Genomic DNA, 12,926 nt, shown 5'->3' with positions numbered 1-12,926 from the left:
AAGGAAGGAAGGAAGGAAGGAAGGAAGGAAGGAAGGAAGGAAGGAAGGAAGGAAGGAAGGAAGGAAGGAAGGAAGGAAGGAAGGAAGGAAGGAAGGCAGGCTTACTTTTAAAAATTACTTTTTAAAAAAGTAATTTAAAGCCTCGATTCTCAAAGATTCCCATTGTTCATAATTGCATCAAAAACACTTTTCTAAGCAAATACATAAAATACAAAATGGCATTATGATTTTTCTGGGGATGTCTTAAACATCAAAATGTAGGGACAGAGTGAAAGTAGACCTCACTGGATATAACTTTACAAGAAACAATGCTGCCAGAGGAATGTGAGAAAAGGTAGATGGTGTTGCACTGTGCCCAACAAACAGAAGAGTAATATCAGGTAAAGTGGCATATAGTAAAATTAATTAATTTTGGTACTTTAGTTTGCCTTTCTTTAGGTTGGGTAATTGAAATTTAAGAACCACATAAATTTGTTCCTTATTTCCAATGCACTTACATAGATTCTGGCTAAACTGCAGCCTAGGAGGCGCAAACTGAGGGGCTTTTATCTCACATGAACCAGCCTGGATTTCAGTGGTCCTCGATAGTTCACTGCTATGGCCAAACTCGTTCATGCATTGTTTGATGCAGCTGCTAAAGTGACTTTATCCATCACGGTCTACTAGGTGGTACCAGCTTCTCAGGCTTATCAATCATCTTGAAATGTGAAAACTGAGCCAATGTATGTTTTTTAAAAAGTGTAGTTAAGTACAGATTAAGAATAATTATATATATATATATACATATGTATATATAAAAAAAAAAAAGCTACAGCTAGTCCTAACTGCTGTGTGCCACTGCAGCTACCGTTTCTCACATTTTCCCCTACTTGAGTGTACCGGCAGCTCCGGTACGAACACTTGTTAAGCCGGAACCCAGCGGCAAGTCCCCTGGTTTAAACCCGACTGAACTGCTGCTCCCCGGCAGAACGCGGCCGCGGCGCTGCCCGCCCCGCTCTGCCCGCCGCCCCGGCCCCTTGCGCAAGAACGGGCGGCCGCTGATCCACCTGTTGCCTGCCCGCCCCTCACCCCCGCCCTCTCGGCCAGAGCAGTGCCCGCTCGGGCTCCCTGCTTGGGAAGAGGAGCGGGGTGGTGGCAATGCCAGGGCCAGGCCTCTCGCCAGGGATCTAGCTCAGTTTTATTTCGGTAAAGACCTGGGGCTACTGCGCGGGTGCAGATGGAGACAGCAGAGGCCCGCGGGGAGGTGAGTTTCCCTGCGTTTAACTTTAAGGAGAAATACGAGTAGGTTGATGGCCAGAAAGGCCACGTCCCTACCGGAGGACGAACCGGGGGTGGCGGCGACGGCGGCGGCCGTAGGCTGAGGGGAGCCGTCGTTCCTGCCCGCCTGCGGGCGTAATGAGAAGGTGAGGGTCTGGGCAGAGAGGTCCCGGAGCCCCGCCGCTCCGTGGGCCCGCAGCACCGAGGAGAGCGCACCCCTGAGGCGCGCCTGCCTCCAGAAGCCGTTCCCAGGGGCTCGGTACTGCCGTTGCTCTCTCACCTCCCCCGCTCTCCCTCACGACGCAGTGGTACAGCCCACAGCCCCCCGGCTGCTCCCACCTGTGCCCGCGCTGTCTCCCCCTCTTCCCGCGGCCGCAGTGGGTTTTGCTCCCCCCACGCTTCGCGGCGGTGGTACAGGCCGGGCGAGCCGGAAGGGGCCGCGCGGCGGTGGGCCGTGCCGCCGCTGCCGCGGTAAGATGGCTGCCGGCGGCCGCGGGAATGCTGTGGACGTCGCCACCGCCAGCTTGTGGCTGGGCCTGCGGGAGAGCGCGGAGCGCTACTGTGGGGTGGTCTTGGAAGGGGCGCGCAGGGTGAGTGCCGGGCTCCCCTCTGGCGGACACCCGTGAGTGCCGGGGTCTTGTGCAGCGGCGCCTTGACGCGGGAAGCGGCGCTGCCGGGGGCGTCGGGGGCCTCTGCTCTGAGGGGAACGGACCCGTGCCGGGGCGCACGGCTGCGGCACAAACCCCGTGCACGGCGTGGATCCGGGCTGTGCCTCGCCGGCATGTGCCCGGAGCCCGGCAGCCTGCCGAGAGCTGGGGATCGGGGGCATTCCGGGGCCGCGGTGTGCCGCGGAAGCTGCTCGGTTCTTCCAGAGTAGCGGAGATCCCGGGCAGAGCAGTGATACGAACAGCTCCTGCTTTGGGACACACACGCGCACTCCTCTTGGCTTGGGACGGGGGCCGTCGGGTCGGTTTAGTGCAGAAATCGAAATTAAGAGTTCGGTGCACGGTAACACGTTCCTAAACACCGGTTTCTTGTAGCCCCTGTGAGCGACGTTAAGCAGGTTAGATCTTTGAGAAAATAGTGGTATCCGTTTACAGATAAAATATGAATGTTTAAATTGTGCTAAATCGTGGGCTCTGTTCAGTATGTTATTCTAACAAGAAATTGGTTGAGCAGGTTTTTCTACCAAAGAATTGTTATGCCATCAAATCATTAAATACTTACAAGTATTGATTCTTCTAACAGTGAAAGATATAGGCAGCTCAAAGGAGAATTTACCCTAACTAATGATTTACCATACTGAAAAGTTTTCAGAGCTTTATCGAGATCTCATCGTGTGTTGTTGGAATTTTTTAATTTTTTTTTTTTCTTCCCTTGGTAAATGTATAACTTAAGAAACAAAGGCTTCTTTTAACCATTTTCTCAGAGTTTTGGGGAAAAAAATAGATGTACAAACTGCTATAAGCACTGGAAGTAAGCTAAATCAACATGTAATGTCTACTGCTGTTGAAAATATTAACCTCTTTTAGTTGAAGCTTTTTACTTTATTTTTCAGGCTGTAGCTTCACTGCCTGAATATGTAAGACCTGGTCCTGATCTGTATGGTTTCCCATGGGAAATAGTGGTTTGTGCTGGCATTGTTGGAGCCTTTACAGTTCTCTTGTTCCTGTATAGAAGTTACCAATCAGTAAGTGTTCAATATGTAGAGTGCATTACTGGTTTAAAATCAAATTGTTATTCTGTTCGAGATACGTCGTGTTTCTGAGTTTTAAATCTATTGTGATTGAATTTAGAATATCTCTAAAAGAGAAATAGGGAAGTAGTCTGTTTTGTCAAGACAGTAAGCGTTTGAATGTGTACTGTGTGACTGTTGGCAGGAAATGCAATGAAACTCACTGTAGTAAGGCTTTCTTTTTCCTTCCATTTTTAATTTCTAAAACTGCCTTTCAAAGTCAGCCCTTAAGTTATTTCCTCAGGATACAGAGGTCTTCCCTAGAGCATATGTACCACTATGTGTATTGATATCTCCACGACTACAGTGGCTGTATAGCCAGGCCAGCTCAGGTCTTTCAAGGTAATTGTAAGCAAAAGCAGTCCAGATAGATTCCTATCCAGGGAAGAGTGTTAGAACTCTTTGGACAGTGGCCTTGATTCTGTTTATCGGAACAACAAACCAATTTTTCTTTGTGCTGTTTGTGAGCACTAAGCTGATGACTTTGGGAAATGCAGTACTGGAACCTTTTAACACACTAATCAGATTATATTTTTGAGGTAAGCATTGTCTTCTATTGTGACTAAGTAAAGATCTTAATAATAACAGCTGCTCTTCATACTCCCTACTAAAGAAATAGGTTCAGTGTCTGTAATCCAGTACTCTAAATTTCTTCCCAGTTTTTGCATACTTTTAAATTGACAATGTGACTTTGGTGCTAGGCGTAATGATGCTCATGTTTGAGGATAGATTGCAAAGCAGTTCAGATTATCCAGATAAAAGCAATTGGATTTTTAGGGTTCCAACGTAAAATTAAAACTAGAAAAATGCCACCTTTGCAGCAGTGAGGTTGTGTATGTGTAAGATAATGTATGTAATTTGGGCCATTTCTTCTTGTTAGGTGGTATGAAAGAGGCATTTCAGCTGGAATCAGTCAAGCATTAGCTCTAGTATAGTTTTTCTGTACGTGTCACTAAGGCATTGGATGTTACAGAAATTACTGATAGCTTTTTCAGTCATCACATCTGCGCTCACTGCCCTTTGGAGAGTTGATAGTTAGTTACTCAAAAGTAATGGTGTTCAGTTTTGGATTTTTTGGGAGATAGGAAAAGGGGTGCTTCCGACTTTTTTTCCCTTTTTTCATTACTTGGGCACCTTGGCCATCCTGTGGCTTTAAATTAGGAGGAAACTCAGAAAATCTGAGGGACCCATTGTATGTTAGGCAGGTGATTCAGGCCCAGCCTTGAGAGGAATGCTGTGTGATAAAGTTTTTGTGGGGTTCATCCATGTCCTGCATTGCTTTTGCAGACCAATTGTGACAGATTTTGTCTCAGTTTGGTAGATTTTGATTCTAGGCAACTAGACCCCGTGTAGCAGCTGCTGATTTGTCTGAGCTGTATCTTGTTAGGATACCTATCAAATATACCCTTATTGCAGTTCTAACTGTTGTCTTATGTGTGGGGTTTTTACCTCATAGGAATTAAGCCTGAGCTGGCACATGGAGCTTCCCTCTCTCTACAATTTTCTGCTCCTTTGGCTGTGCATGTCCACTGCCACTTTGAGTTGGCAGTCATGGTTATGTGATAACTATAAAGAGATGTGTTATAAAAGAGATCCAGGTGAAAACTAGCCAGATTTGCCCTCTTCTCTCTGTTTAATTAGAGTGGAAGAATAGTGCAAATACACAGTCACAGAGGGGGTAAGAGCAGAGAATGCAATTGCCCATTTTTTAACTGCAGCTTGTAGTTACGTTCCTTTAAATTTCATGGTTAAAGTGATTGTGGAACCATAGCTTAAAAGACTGAGGTTTTAGATCCTATGCAAGAGTAACTGATCAGATGTTTTCAATATCTATTCTTTTTATTTCAGGTTAGAAGTCGACTTTATGTAGGTAAGCATATTTTTCATACTGTTTCTTTGGAGTATAACTTTCTTTTTGTTTTACTTTCTTTTGGTTTTTTTTTTTTCTCCTTTTAACAATTCAGGTGTTGCAATACTTAACTGTCTTTCTCTTCTTAGGAAGGGAAAAGCGGCTTGCCAATAAAATTTCTGAACTAGTTGAAGACAAATGTAAAATTCTTGAAAAACTGAGCCTTTGCAAAAAAGAGGTAATGGTCCTCATTTCAATTTACCAAGCACTTAAACATCTCGCTTTGAGATAAGTTTGATATTTTAAAACCTTTTAAAGTGATTCTTCAAATACTTTTTCCTGTTAGTTTCTTTAAGTGCAATTAAGGTGTTAGCAAATTCTGCCTTTATTCTTGATTCAGTATGTTTTGTTGGAAACAACTTTAAAATGTCTTTGTTCTGTGACGCTGGGGTAATCTATTAGAGTTAAGACTTCCCTGATTCCCAGCAAGATGCATTTTTAAATATTGAGGTGGTAGCTATGTTTCAGACTAGAGCATCATAAATAAATGCTATTATTTAAGCAGTTCTTTACATACATTCTCACATAAAGTATTTCCTTTTCAGTTTGAAGATTTAGAATTGTCTCTGAAGGGTGATAATGTTATGAACGAGTTAACAGACACATCCTTTTTTGAGGTAAAAACATAAATGGAAATTGTTCTTTTAACAGTGTAAGGCAGTGTTTCAGGAACATGTTCCCCATACTGAAAACCAAAACAAAACTGAAACACAAAAATCAACAACAAAAAAAGAGAGAGAAAAAAAACCAAAACAAATCCTCTTAATTGTATTAATTGACAGTGTTGTTATTTTAGTCCTGGGTTACTTAAAACGACACTGAAACAAGTCATTTAAGATAAGTGTATGTAACAAATTACTAAAAATTATTAATACGAGAGCAAACGGCAAATTAGATAATACTTATTTAATTAAAAAAAAATTAGTTTCTTTTTTTCAGGTGGAGAGAATAGTGCATGAATATTTTTTTCTCACATATGGTTTAATTCATATATAGTCTGTAGTCTGCTGGAGCACAGTTGTAGACAAAACTACCACTGCATTGTTTATATTCCTCAAACTTTGAATATATTTTTAAGAGTCCCAAAAAAGTAAATCAAATACCTTATAATCTCTGTATATTGTAACAAAAAAGCACATAGCTTTATTTCACTCTGCACCTCAGATCCTCTAGAGCTGTTACAGGTTTTATTAACATGCAAGAGTCTCTAGAGTGCTTTGAGATTTATCCTTGATACGGTGAAATCTGTTAAATGTATTTTGCTGTCATATTTAAAACATACTTGTTGTCTTCATATGTAACTAATGTCGTGTCTTATATTAACTGCCAAAACAACTTGATACAGGAAGCACATGAAAAACTTAACAAGTCAAACTTGGAACTCAAGCAAGAGATAGAGAACCTAGAAAAAGAACTGGAAGATGAAAAATCTAAGCAATCAGAAAATGATAACTTGGTAAGAAGTAGAATCCTGTCTTTGTCACTATTAAAAAAATCCACACAAAAAAAACCCCTTATTTGTGGAGAAGACAGACTATTCTCTTAGATTTTTTTGAAACAAAAACTACATTTCCTGCTTTGTCTCCCCTCATACTGCCTGTAGCATATTAGAAAAATGACACCCATAAAGGAAAATATTTGAAGAAAAGCTATTTTTACTGATTAGGCAGTAGGACCTTTTCTGTTTGAAAACTGGAATAACTATTAGTTGCCTAGACCTTTTCATTCAAATCAGTGGAAGAAGCTAAATGAAAAATAATAATTTTCAGGTGACTGAAATTCAGAAGAGATTGGAGTCTTTAGAGAATGAAGCAAAATCTATACAGTCACAAATTGATGAGGTAAGTCTGATACTCATAGTTTCTGTTGTCCAGTCTTTGCAGTTTCTCTGTTCTCCACGTAGTTGGTTGTAAATTTTTTTTCCATCAAGGGTGAAGGAATAATACACTGTGTAAATGAAAAGACTTTGTTTGACTTGGTGCTTTTGTATGTCTTGATTTAGCAACTTTGAATTTCATACAGTGGCTGGGATTTATTAGGAAGTACAGTTATCTTGTCTGGTTTTCTGTTTTTGCCTTTTTAGTCCACAGTGTTGCAAAACTGTAATCAGCAAAACCTGTTGAAATTGTAGGGAAGATGTGAGAATACATACCCAGTTGTGGATGCCCCTTCCCTGGCAATGTTCAGGGCCAGGTTGGAGGGGACTTTCAGCAACCTCTTCTGGTGTGAGGTGTCCCTGCCCATGGCAGGGGACTTGAAAATTGATGATCTTTCAGGCCCCTTCCAAGCCAGACCATTTTGCATTTCTATATATATCTCAGCTAGAACACCTACGATTAAGTTCAATAGTACCATCATGATCTTCACCTATACTTGTTGAACAACACACTTTTTTGTTTTACTCAGACCAAGTCCACCCTAAAAGTGTATCAGATTAATACAGAGAGACTGAAGACTTCTGTTCAAGATGCAGTAGATGAAAACTGCCATCTCCAGGAAAGTGAGAAACAGGTACATTCTTCCTAGTTATCCTTAGGAATACTGTATTTTCTTATGACAGTATGTAAATGTGATTTCCCCAAGGAGCTCATCCTCCACACAAGACCCTTATTAACAAACATGTTTTCTAGTAAATGGAATGAGGAAGAGGACATGACTTGATAATTATTTTATGTTGGAATAGCTTTGTCCAAAATAGTCCTGTTTTCAAAGAAATTGAATAATTAGAGTTTGTGGGGAGACATGCATAGTGTTCAGTGAGAAAGAGAGCATATGGTAAAAATTATGGTTAAAAATAATACTTAGTATTATCTTACACCAAGTTCTGACAGTTAGTCTGCGTCTTGTAAGCAATCACTGTACATCAAGCAAAACCAGGGAAGTCAGTAAAAACAACTCCCAGGATGTAATAAACTTAGCAGGTTCCTAGATAAATAATATGATAAGAGCTGATGAAGCCTAGTAATGAGAGAAAGTATCTGCTTTGAAAATTGGATTCTCCTTTGAGATTGCTGTAAGCATTTGAGTTAGTTTATTATATTAGAATATCTGTATCCTTTTTTTTAAAGATGGAATTTCACTTATGCTCAAAAGGTAACAAAGGTGTTATTTCTTCACAGAAATTAGAGTACTTCTTTCCTCTGTCCATTTGCACTAATGGGTCATAGTCTTCTGGCACATCATAGTTTAAACATGATAACAGATGGGCTGTCTCAGATTTATGACATGCCAGAGTGAGGATTGGGCCTTTTAGTTTGAACAATGGAACTGTTAATGAACTCCAAACTTTCTGTGCTTGTTTTTTTGTAGGAACATTAGAAATATATAATGCTTTAGCTTATTGCAAATCCTTGCTGTTTCTCTTTATTGGAATCTTTATAGGTATATAAAGGCATGTCAGTTTATTTTCTCTTAGACTCCATGAGAAAAAAATCTCTTAATGTTTAGCTTCCCTTTGAAGATGACATTTACTGATACAAGTAGTTGCCTGCCTATGTCTTCTGAGCAGTAGTAGCATAAAGAGTATTTCTGTTTCATCTGCAGTAATGTAGTTTGCATGATGCTGCAAATGCATACATGGCTTTTACTGCTTGAAGGGTGCAGCTTTGTGCCAAGTGGGGCTTATCCAGCTCTAGTCACGCTTTGGTTTATGCCTTCTAGCATATTTTTGAGAAGTAGTGTTCCGTCCATTTGTCTATTTGCATGGCAGTTCCCCTGTTTGCTGTTTTCTGCTTTGGTTTGTTTTCTGGTTTTGTTTTGTTTTGTGTTTTTTTTTTTCAGTACAACTGGCTGTTACCTTGTTGCTCAACCTAGTTACTCCTTTCTGTACTGCTTTTAAATTTGTCAGCTGTTGTGGAACTTTAAGCAGTTTTTTGATAGACACCAAGACAATTTTTTTTGATACTGTATTCCATGTTTTTGCACTGCATATCTTTGTCTTAACAGAAATTTGCATCAGTTCAGTTTCATTCTCACAATAGGAAGGCATGATTTAATTAGTTAATACATTGCAGTAGTTACTTTTAATGAACTGGTGCTGAAGTGTACTAATCCCTTTCCTGCTGTAAAGTATTTTTGTGAAATGAGATTTTATCAGGGGTTGTCTGTAAAATGTAACCTTGGAATCATCCAGTCGTTTTCATTAACCACAGTAAACGACAAAGATTCATACTAGTAGGTGTATGAATTTATACATACACCTATATATGTGTATGTAGAGTTTCTGTGACTTTCCATAATGGGGAAGCTTTTAAAAAATAAAATTTAAAAATTACTTTAAGAAGTATGGAGGGGAGTAGGATAAATAATACAGTTTTGCAAGGAAGTTTTTTAGAGAGTTTAAATAGCTCTCTAAATAGCTTCCTGGTTTCCCTTACCTAACCAACCTCTTCTAGGTTGAAAAGAGAGGTAGAATTTCATAAGTGCATGCATATTGGGGAATGAATGTTCTCCTTTCCCTTTGTCAGTGTTTGTAGCTGTTACCATTGCTATTGTCACATCAATGTTTTTAAACTGAGTGTAGTATTAACTGAACTGTACTTATAAATGTGGTACAATACCCTAACAACTAATTACAATGAAGAGCTACTGCAGAACAACTGGACTATAATGCAGAAGCCTTAATTTTCAACTTTCAAGGTTTAACTGTCTTGCAGTCTATCTCTGTCAATTTCTACTGATGGATCTGAGCTTAAAATTCTACTTATTTATAGATAATATACATAACACACTCAAGTACTGTACATCCGTGATTTTTGGTTGCAGTAGCCAATCATGCTGAATTGTTATTTCCCTTTTTAGCTTTTACAAGAAGCTGAAGGATGGGGTGAACGATTTAGTGAACTAAATGAACAAACTAAGATGTTTGAATCGTCTAAAGCAGATATAGAAGAAGTATTGAAAAATAAAGAGAGTGAAGTAAAGGTAAACTATGATAGCTAGCATTGACTCACATTACTCAGATTGATTCTAATCCTTAAATTCCAAGAAAGTCTTAAAAATCTTTCCTTTTCTTAATATGCATTAAGCTGTTCTGGGGTTTTGTTTGCTGTCTCCATCCTCTAATATCATGTTTCCTACTAAGCAAAAAAGGGTTGCTTAGCATCACAGTGGAGCAGTGTGATAGTCTTGGAAGCCATCATGTTAAATAAGGAAAAATCTTTTACTGCTGATAAAGTATTGCTTGTTTGTTTGTTTTTAATTTGGAGTGCAGGAGTTGGGAGGGTATTGTTACATGTGTGTACAATATGCTATCTGAAAAGTCTTGGCGATCTAAAAGTACTGAGCTATTTGAAAAGTCTTTACAAGGGCATACCTGTTGACCTGCAGGTGTATGTTTTAATAGAAAAATACCAGACATATAGAATCCTGTATATGAAGCTCACTTAATCTGCTATAAAAACTAAGAACAGTAATTGTGAAAAAGTAATTGTAATGGTAACTTCATTTTCATTACTTGTGTTTGTTTTACTGTTTGTTTTGTGGGGGCTTTTTCTTAGTCACTGACCCAGTACTTACTGAAGATGAAGGACTGGAGTTCAGCAATAAGAGAAGATGATGAAACTGAAGATAATCACTGGGACATAGATATAAAGTGTGAAACAGAGAATGGAGAGCCCTTAGGTATGACTTGTGTAGCTTCCTATCTTTAATATTAATTTAATAGCTGTTTTAGAAATATAGAACCAAGAAACTTTTAGGCAAGTTGAAACATTAACTTTGTAGAAGTTGGATTTTTAAAACTCGCCTTAATATTGTTAACCTCAGACAGTTAACTAATGCTTTGTATTAAGTTGTGATTCTCAAATATTTTTAGGTAGTAACCTTGCATTAATTCCTGCTTGGAGCACCTCCCAGCAGTAGCACTGTGGGTCATTAGAGCATAATTTCATCTTCCTTATACACAGGTGTTACTACTTGTAGGCTGTATGGTAGCACTGAAATCAGATGGGTGCTGATACAGGTCCTTTTAAAATGGCAGCACAGGAGAGCCTTTCTTCCTCCTTTTCCTTGTTGCAGCTTCTTTTTATGCTGGCGCTGATTATACCATTGGGCACATCCCAGTAAATCTTCCAGTGTGTATTCAGCATCTCTTTTAGGATGAGCATTGACAAACCAAGCATTAGAATATAGGCATATCCCTTCCCTCTAAGCTATGCCTGTCATGGTATTTTGGGGATTGCTTTTTTATTAAAAAAAATAATAGAAGTAAGCTCTGTCAGAAACTTTTTTGTGCTTTTCAAGTGACAAATTATTCTATTCTGTCAATTAGATGATCAACAAAAACGAACTGTAAAGAAATTGATCTATGCTGCAAAGGTATGTGATTTTTCAGAAACTTGTGGAAGGAAGGAAGGGAGGGAACTAGACATAATGCGTGCAATGTATAGCATATACATAGTAGTATCACAGTTCAGTGTCTTTTAATATTTAATAAGATAATTTTGCATGCATACAGTTTCTGGTAATCTTAAAGCTCATCTTTAAAAATTCTTATTGTAGTTAAATGCTTGCTTAAAGACCCTGGAAGCAGAAAGAGATCAAATGTATTCAAAACTGTCTGATGAAACTAAAGCTAAAGGAGAACTGACAGGTAATGTTGTTTTGCCTTTATGATTAGTAAGATGCTGCTTTTGTAAAATAATGCTATAGGCTGTAAGCATTACTAGAAGTAAAAGCTCAGTTAAGTTTCCAATAAAAGCTCTGTTTGATTTTTAAAATGCCAATTTGAGTTTAAGTTGCTTAGCTGTTTCAAATATTTTGGAGGTAAATCAAGTGAAGCTGCTAAAGTATCATTTGCAAATTTTGTTGTGCTCTGGAATATTCTATAACTTAGCAGTTATAGAATCTTCAAATATATGGGGAAAATTATGCTAATATATGGATTACCTTCTTTACATAATTACTGGGCATGAAACAATTAAGTTTTAATACAAATTTTAAAACCATCTATTAAAAATGGTAGTTTAAATGCAATATGCTTGTAATGGGTGCAAGCTCAGAATGTCTTAAAATCCAAAATACTACATTTGAAGAACTGAACCTAAAAGTAACTTGCCCTGTTTTGTTTTTTTCCTTTGCTGTGTAGGACATACTGAATTAAGCCTTATGAAAAGAAAACACTGCTACTATTAATTCAAATTAAAGCCTTTGATTAGCTATTGGTTTCATAGATAACAGCCCGCAGAGTAGCTGTCACACTTGAATGTACTGTGTTTTGTTATTTGTGTGATTAAATGCACTGTAAAACGGAATTTTTCAGTTTTTGATGGTCTTTTAAACTGACCTTTTATGCTAGCATGTGATACATGCTCAGAACTGTACTTTGTGGCATGTTGAAAGAGGAGTTGCTGGTTTCCCATCAAAACCAATACTGCTGAGTTTGTATAGTTTATTGAAATATGTTAACATGTTATTGCTAATATTAAAAATAGAATCAAATATTTTTGCAGACTTTTTACATACTAAAATATCGTAAATTTTTTTGTTTTGTTAAGTGTGTGCTGTACATACCTAATTATCTTTAAATTTGGCAGAACGTATAGAAAACCTTCAAAGTCAACAAGCTTCCTTGCAGTCTGAAAATGAATGTTTTGAAAGTGAAGTTCAAAAGCTTCAGCAGAAACTTAAAGTAATGACTGAGCTTTATCAAGAAAATGAAATGAAACTACACAGGTGCTGATTCCTTTTTATATTCAATGCTTACTGTTTGATTTGAATGTAACCCTATGGTTTGGGGGACTGAAAATTGTTCAAAATTTGAACACTGCTTTTCAGAGTTCTCTGAATTATGCGGATCCTGTTACATTACACCTTCTCATATGTTTGTGATCACAGTAATATTATAGAAATTTTTTTCTTGAAAGTAGTGGTATATTATTTTAGGACTTTTCCACTAGCAAGTACCAAAGTAAAAGTAAAACAAAAGGTAACACGCTTTCTAGCTTTGCCCACCTTATTTCCCAGAATGAAAGCTTGATTTGTTTGTTGGTTTTGTTTTTTTTAAACTAAGATGTGTAATGCAGC

At 38.6% G+C, this 12,926-nt stretch overlaps 1 protein-coding gene across 10 annotated transcripts in view; it reads left to right on the top strand.

The window, feature by feature from the left end:
• The window catches only part of MIA2 (MIA SH3 domain ER export factor 2), a 38,097-nt gene that overhangs the window by 9,339 nt on the left and 15,832 nt on the right, over nucleotides 1-12,926 (top strand). For 7 of the 10 annotated variants that reach the window (XM_071746033.1, XM_071746031.1, XM_071746034.1 and 4 more), the window contains 12 exons: nucleotides 2,816-2,947; nucleotides 4,841-4,862; nucleotides 4,991-5,079; nucleotides 5,447-5,518; nucleotides 6,247-6,357; nucleotides 6,671-6,742; nucleotides 7,308-7,412; nucleotides 9,702-9,824; nucleotides 10,400-10,523; nucleotides 11,173-11,219; nucleotides 11,403-11,493; nucleotides 12,437-12,575. In XM_071746033.1, coding sequence (XP_071602134.1) covers nucleotides 2,816-2,947; nucleotides 4,841-4,862; nucleotides 4,991-5,079; nucleotides 5,447-5,518; nucleotides 6,247-6,357; nucleotides 6,671-6,742; nucleotides 7,308-7,412; nucleotides 9,702-9,824; nucleotides 10,400-10,523; nucleotides 11,173-11,219; nucleotides 11,403-11,493; nucleotides 12,437-12,575 — 1,127 coding nt within the window. Of the gene's footprint in view, nucleotides 1-1,084; nucleotides 1,244-1,362; nucleotides 1,848-2,815; nucleotides 2,948-4,840; nucleotides 4,863-4,990; nucleotides 5,080-5,446; nucleotides 5,519-6,246; nucleotides 6,358-6,670; nucleotides 6,743-7,307; nucleotides 7,413-9,701; nucleotides 9,825-10,399; nucleotides 10,524-11,172; nucleotides 11,220-11,402; nucleotides 11,494-12,436; nucleotides 12,576-12,926 lie in introns of those variants that run through there. The other 3 variants (XM_071746039.1, XM_071746041.1, XM_071746040.1) reach the window with 3 other exon arrangements.

This window comes from Heliangelus exortis, chromosome 5 (genome assembly GCF_036169615.1).
Source record: "Heliangelus exortis chromosome 5, bHelExo1.hap1, whole genome shotgun sequence".
Classification (NCBI taxonomy): Eukaryota; Metazoa; Chordata; class Aves; order Apodiformes; family Trochilidae; genus Heliangelus; species Heliangelus exortis.
This window is presented reverse-complemented; position numbering and strand designations above follow the sequence as displayed.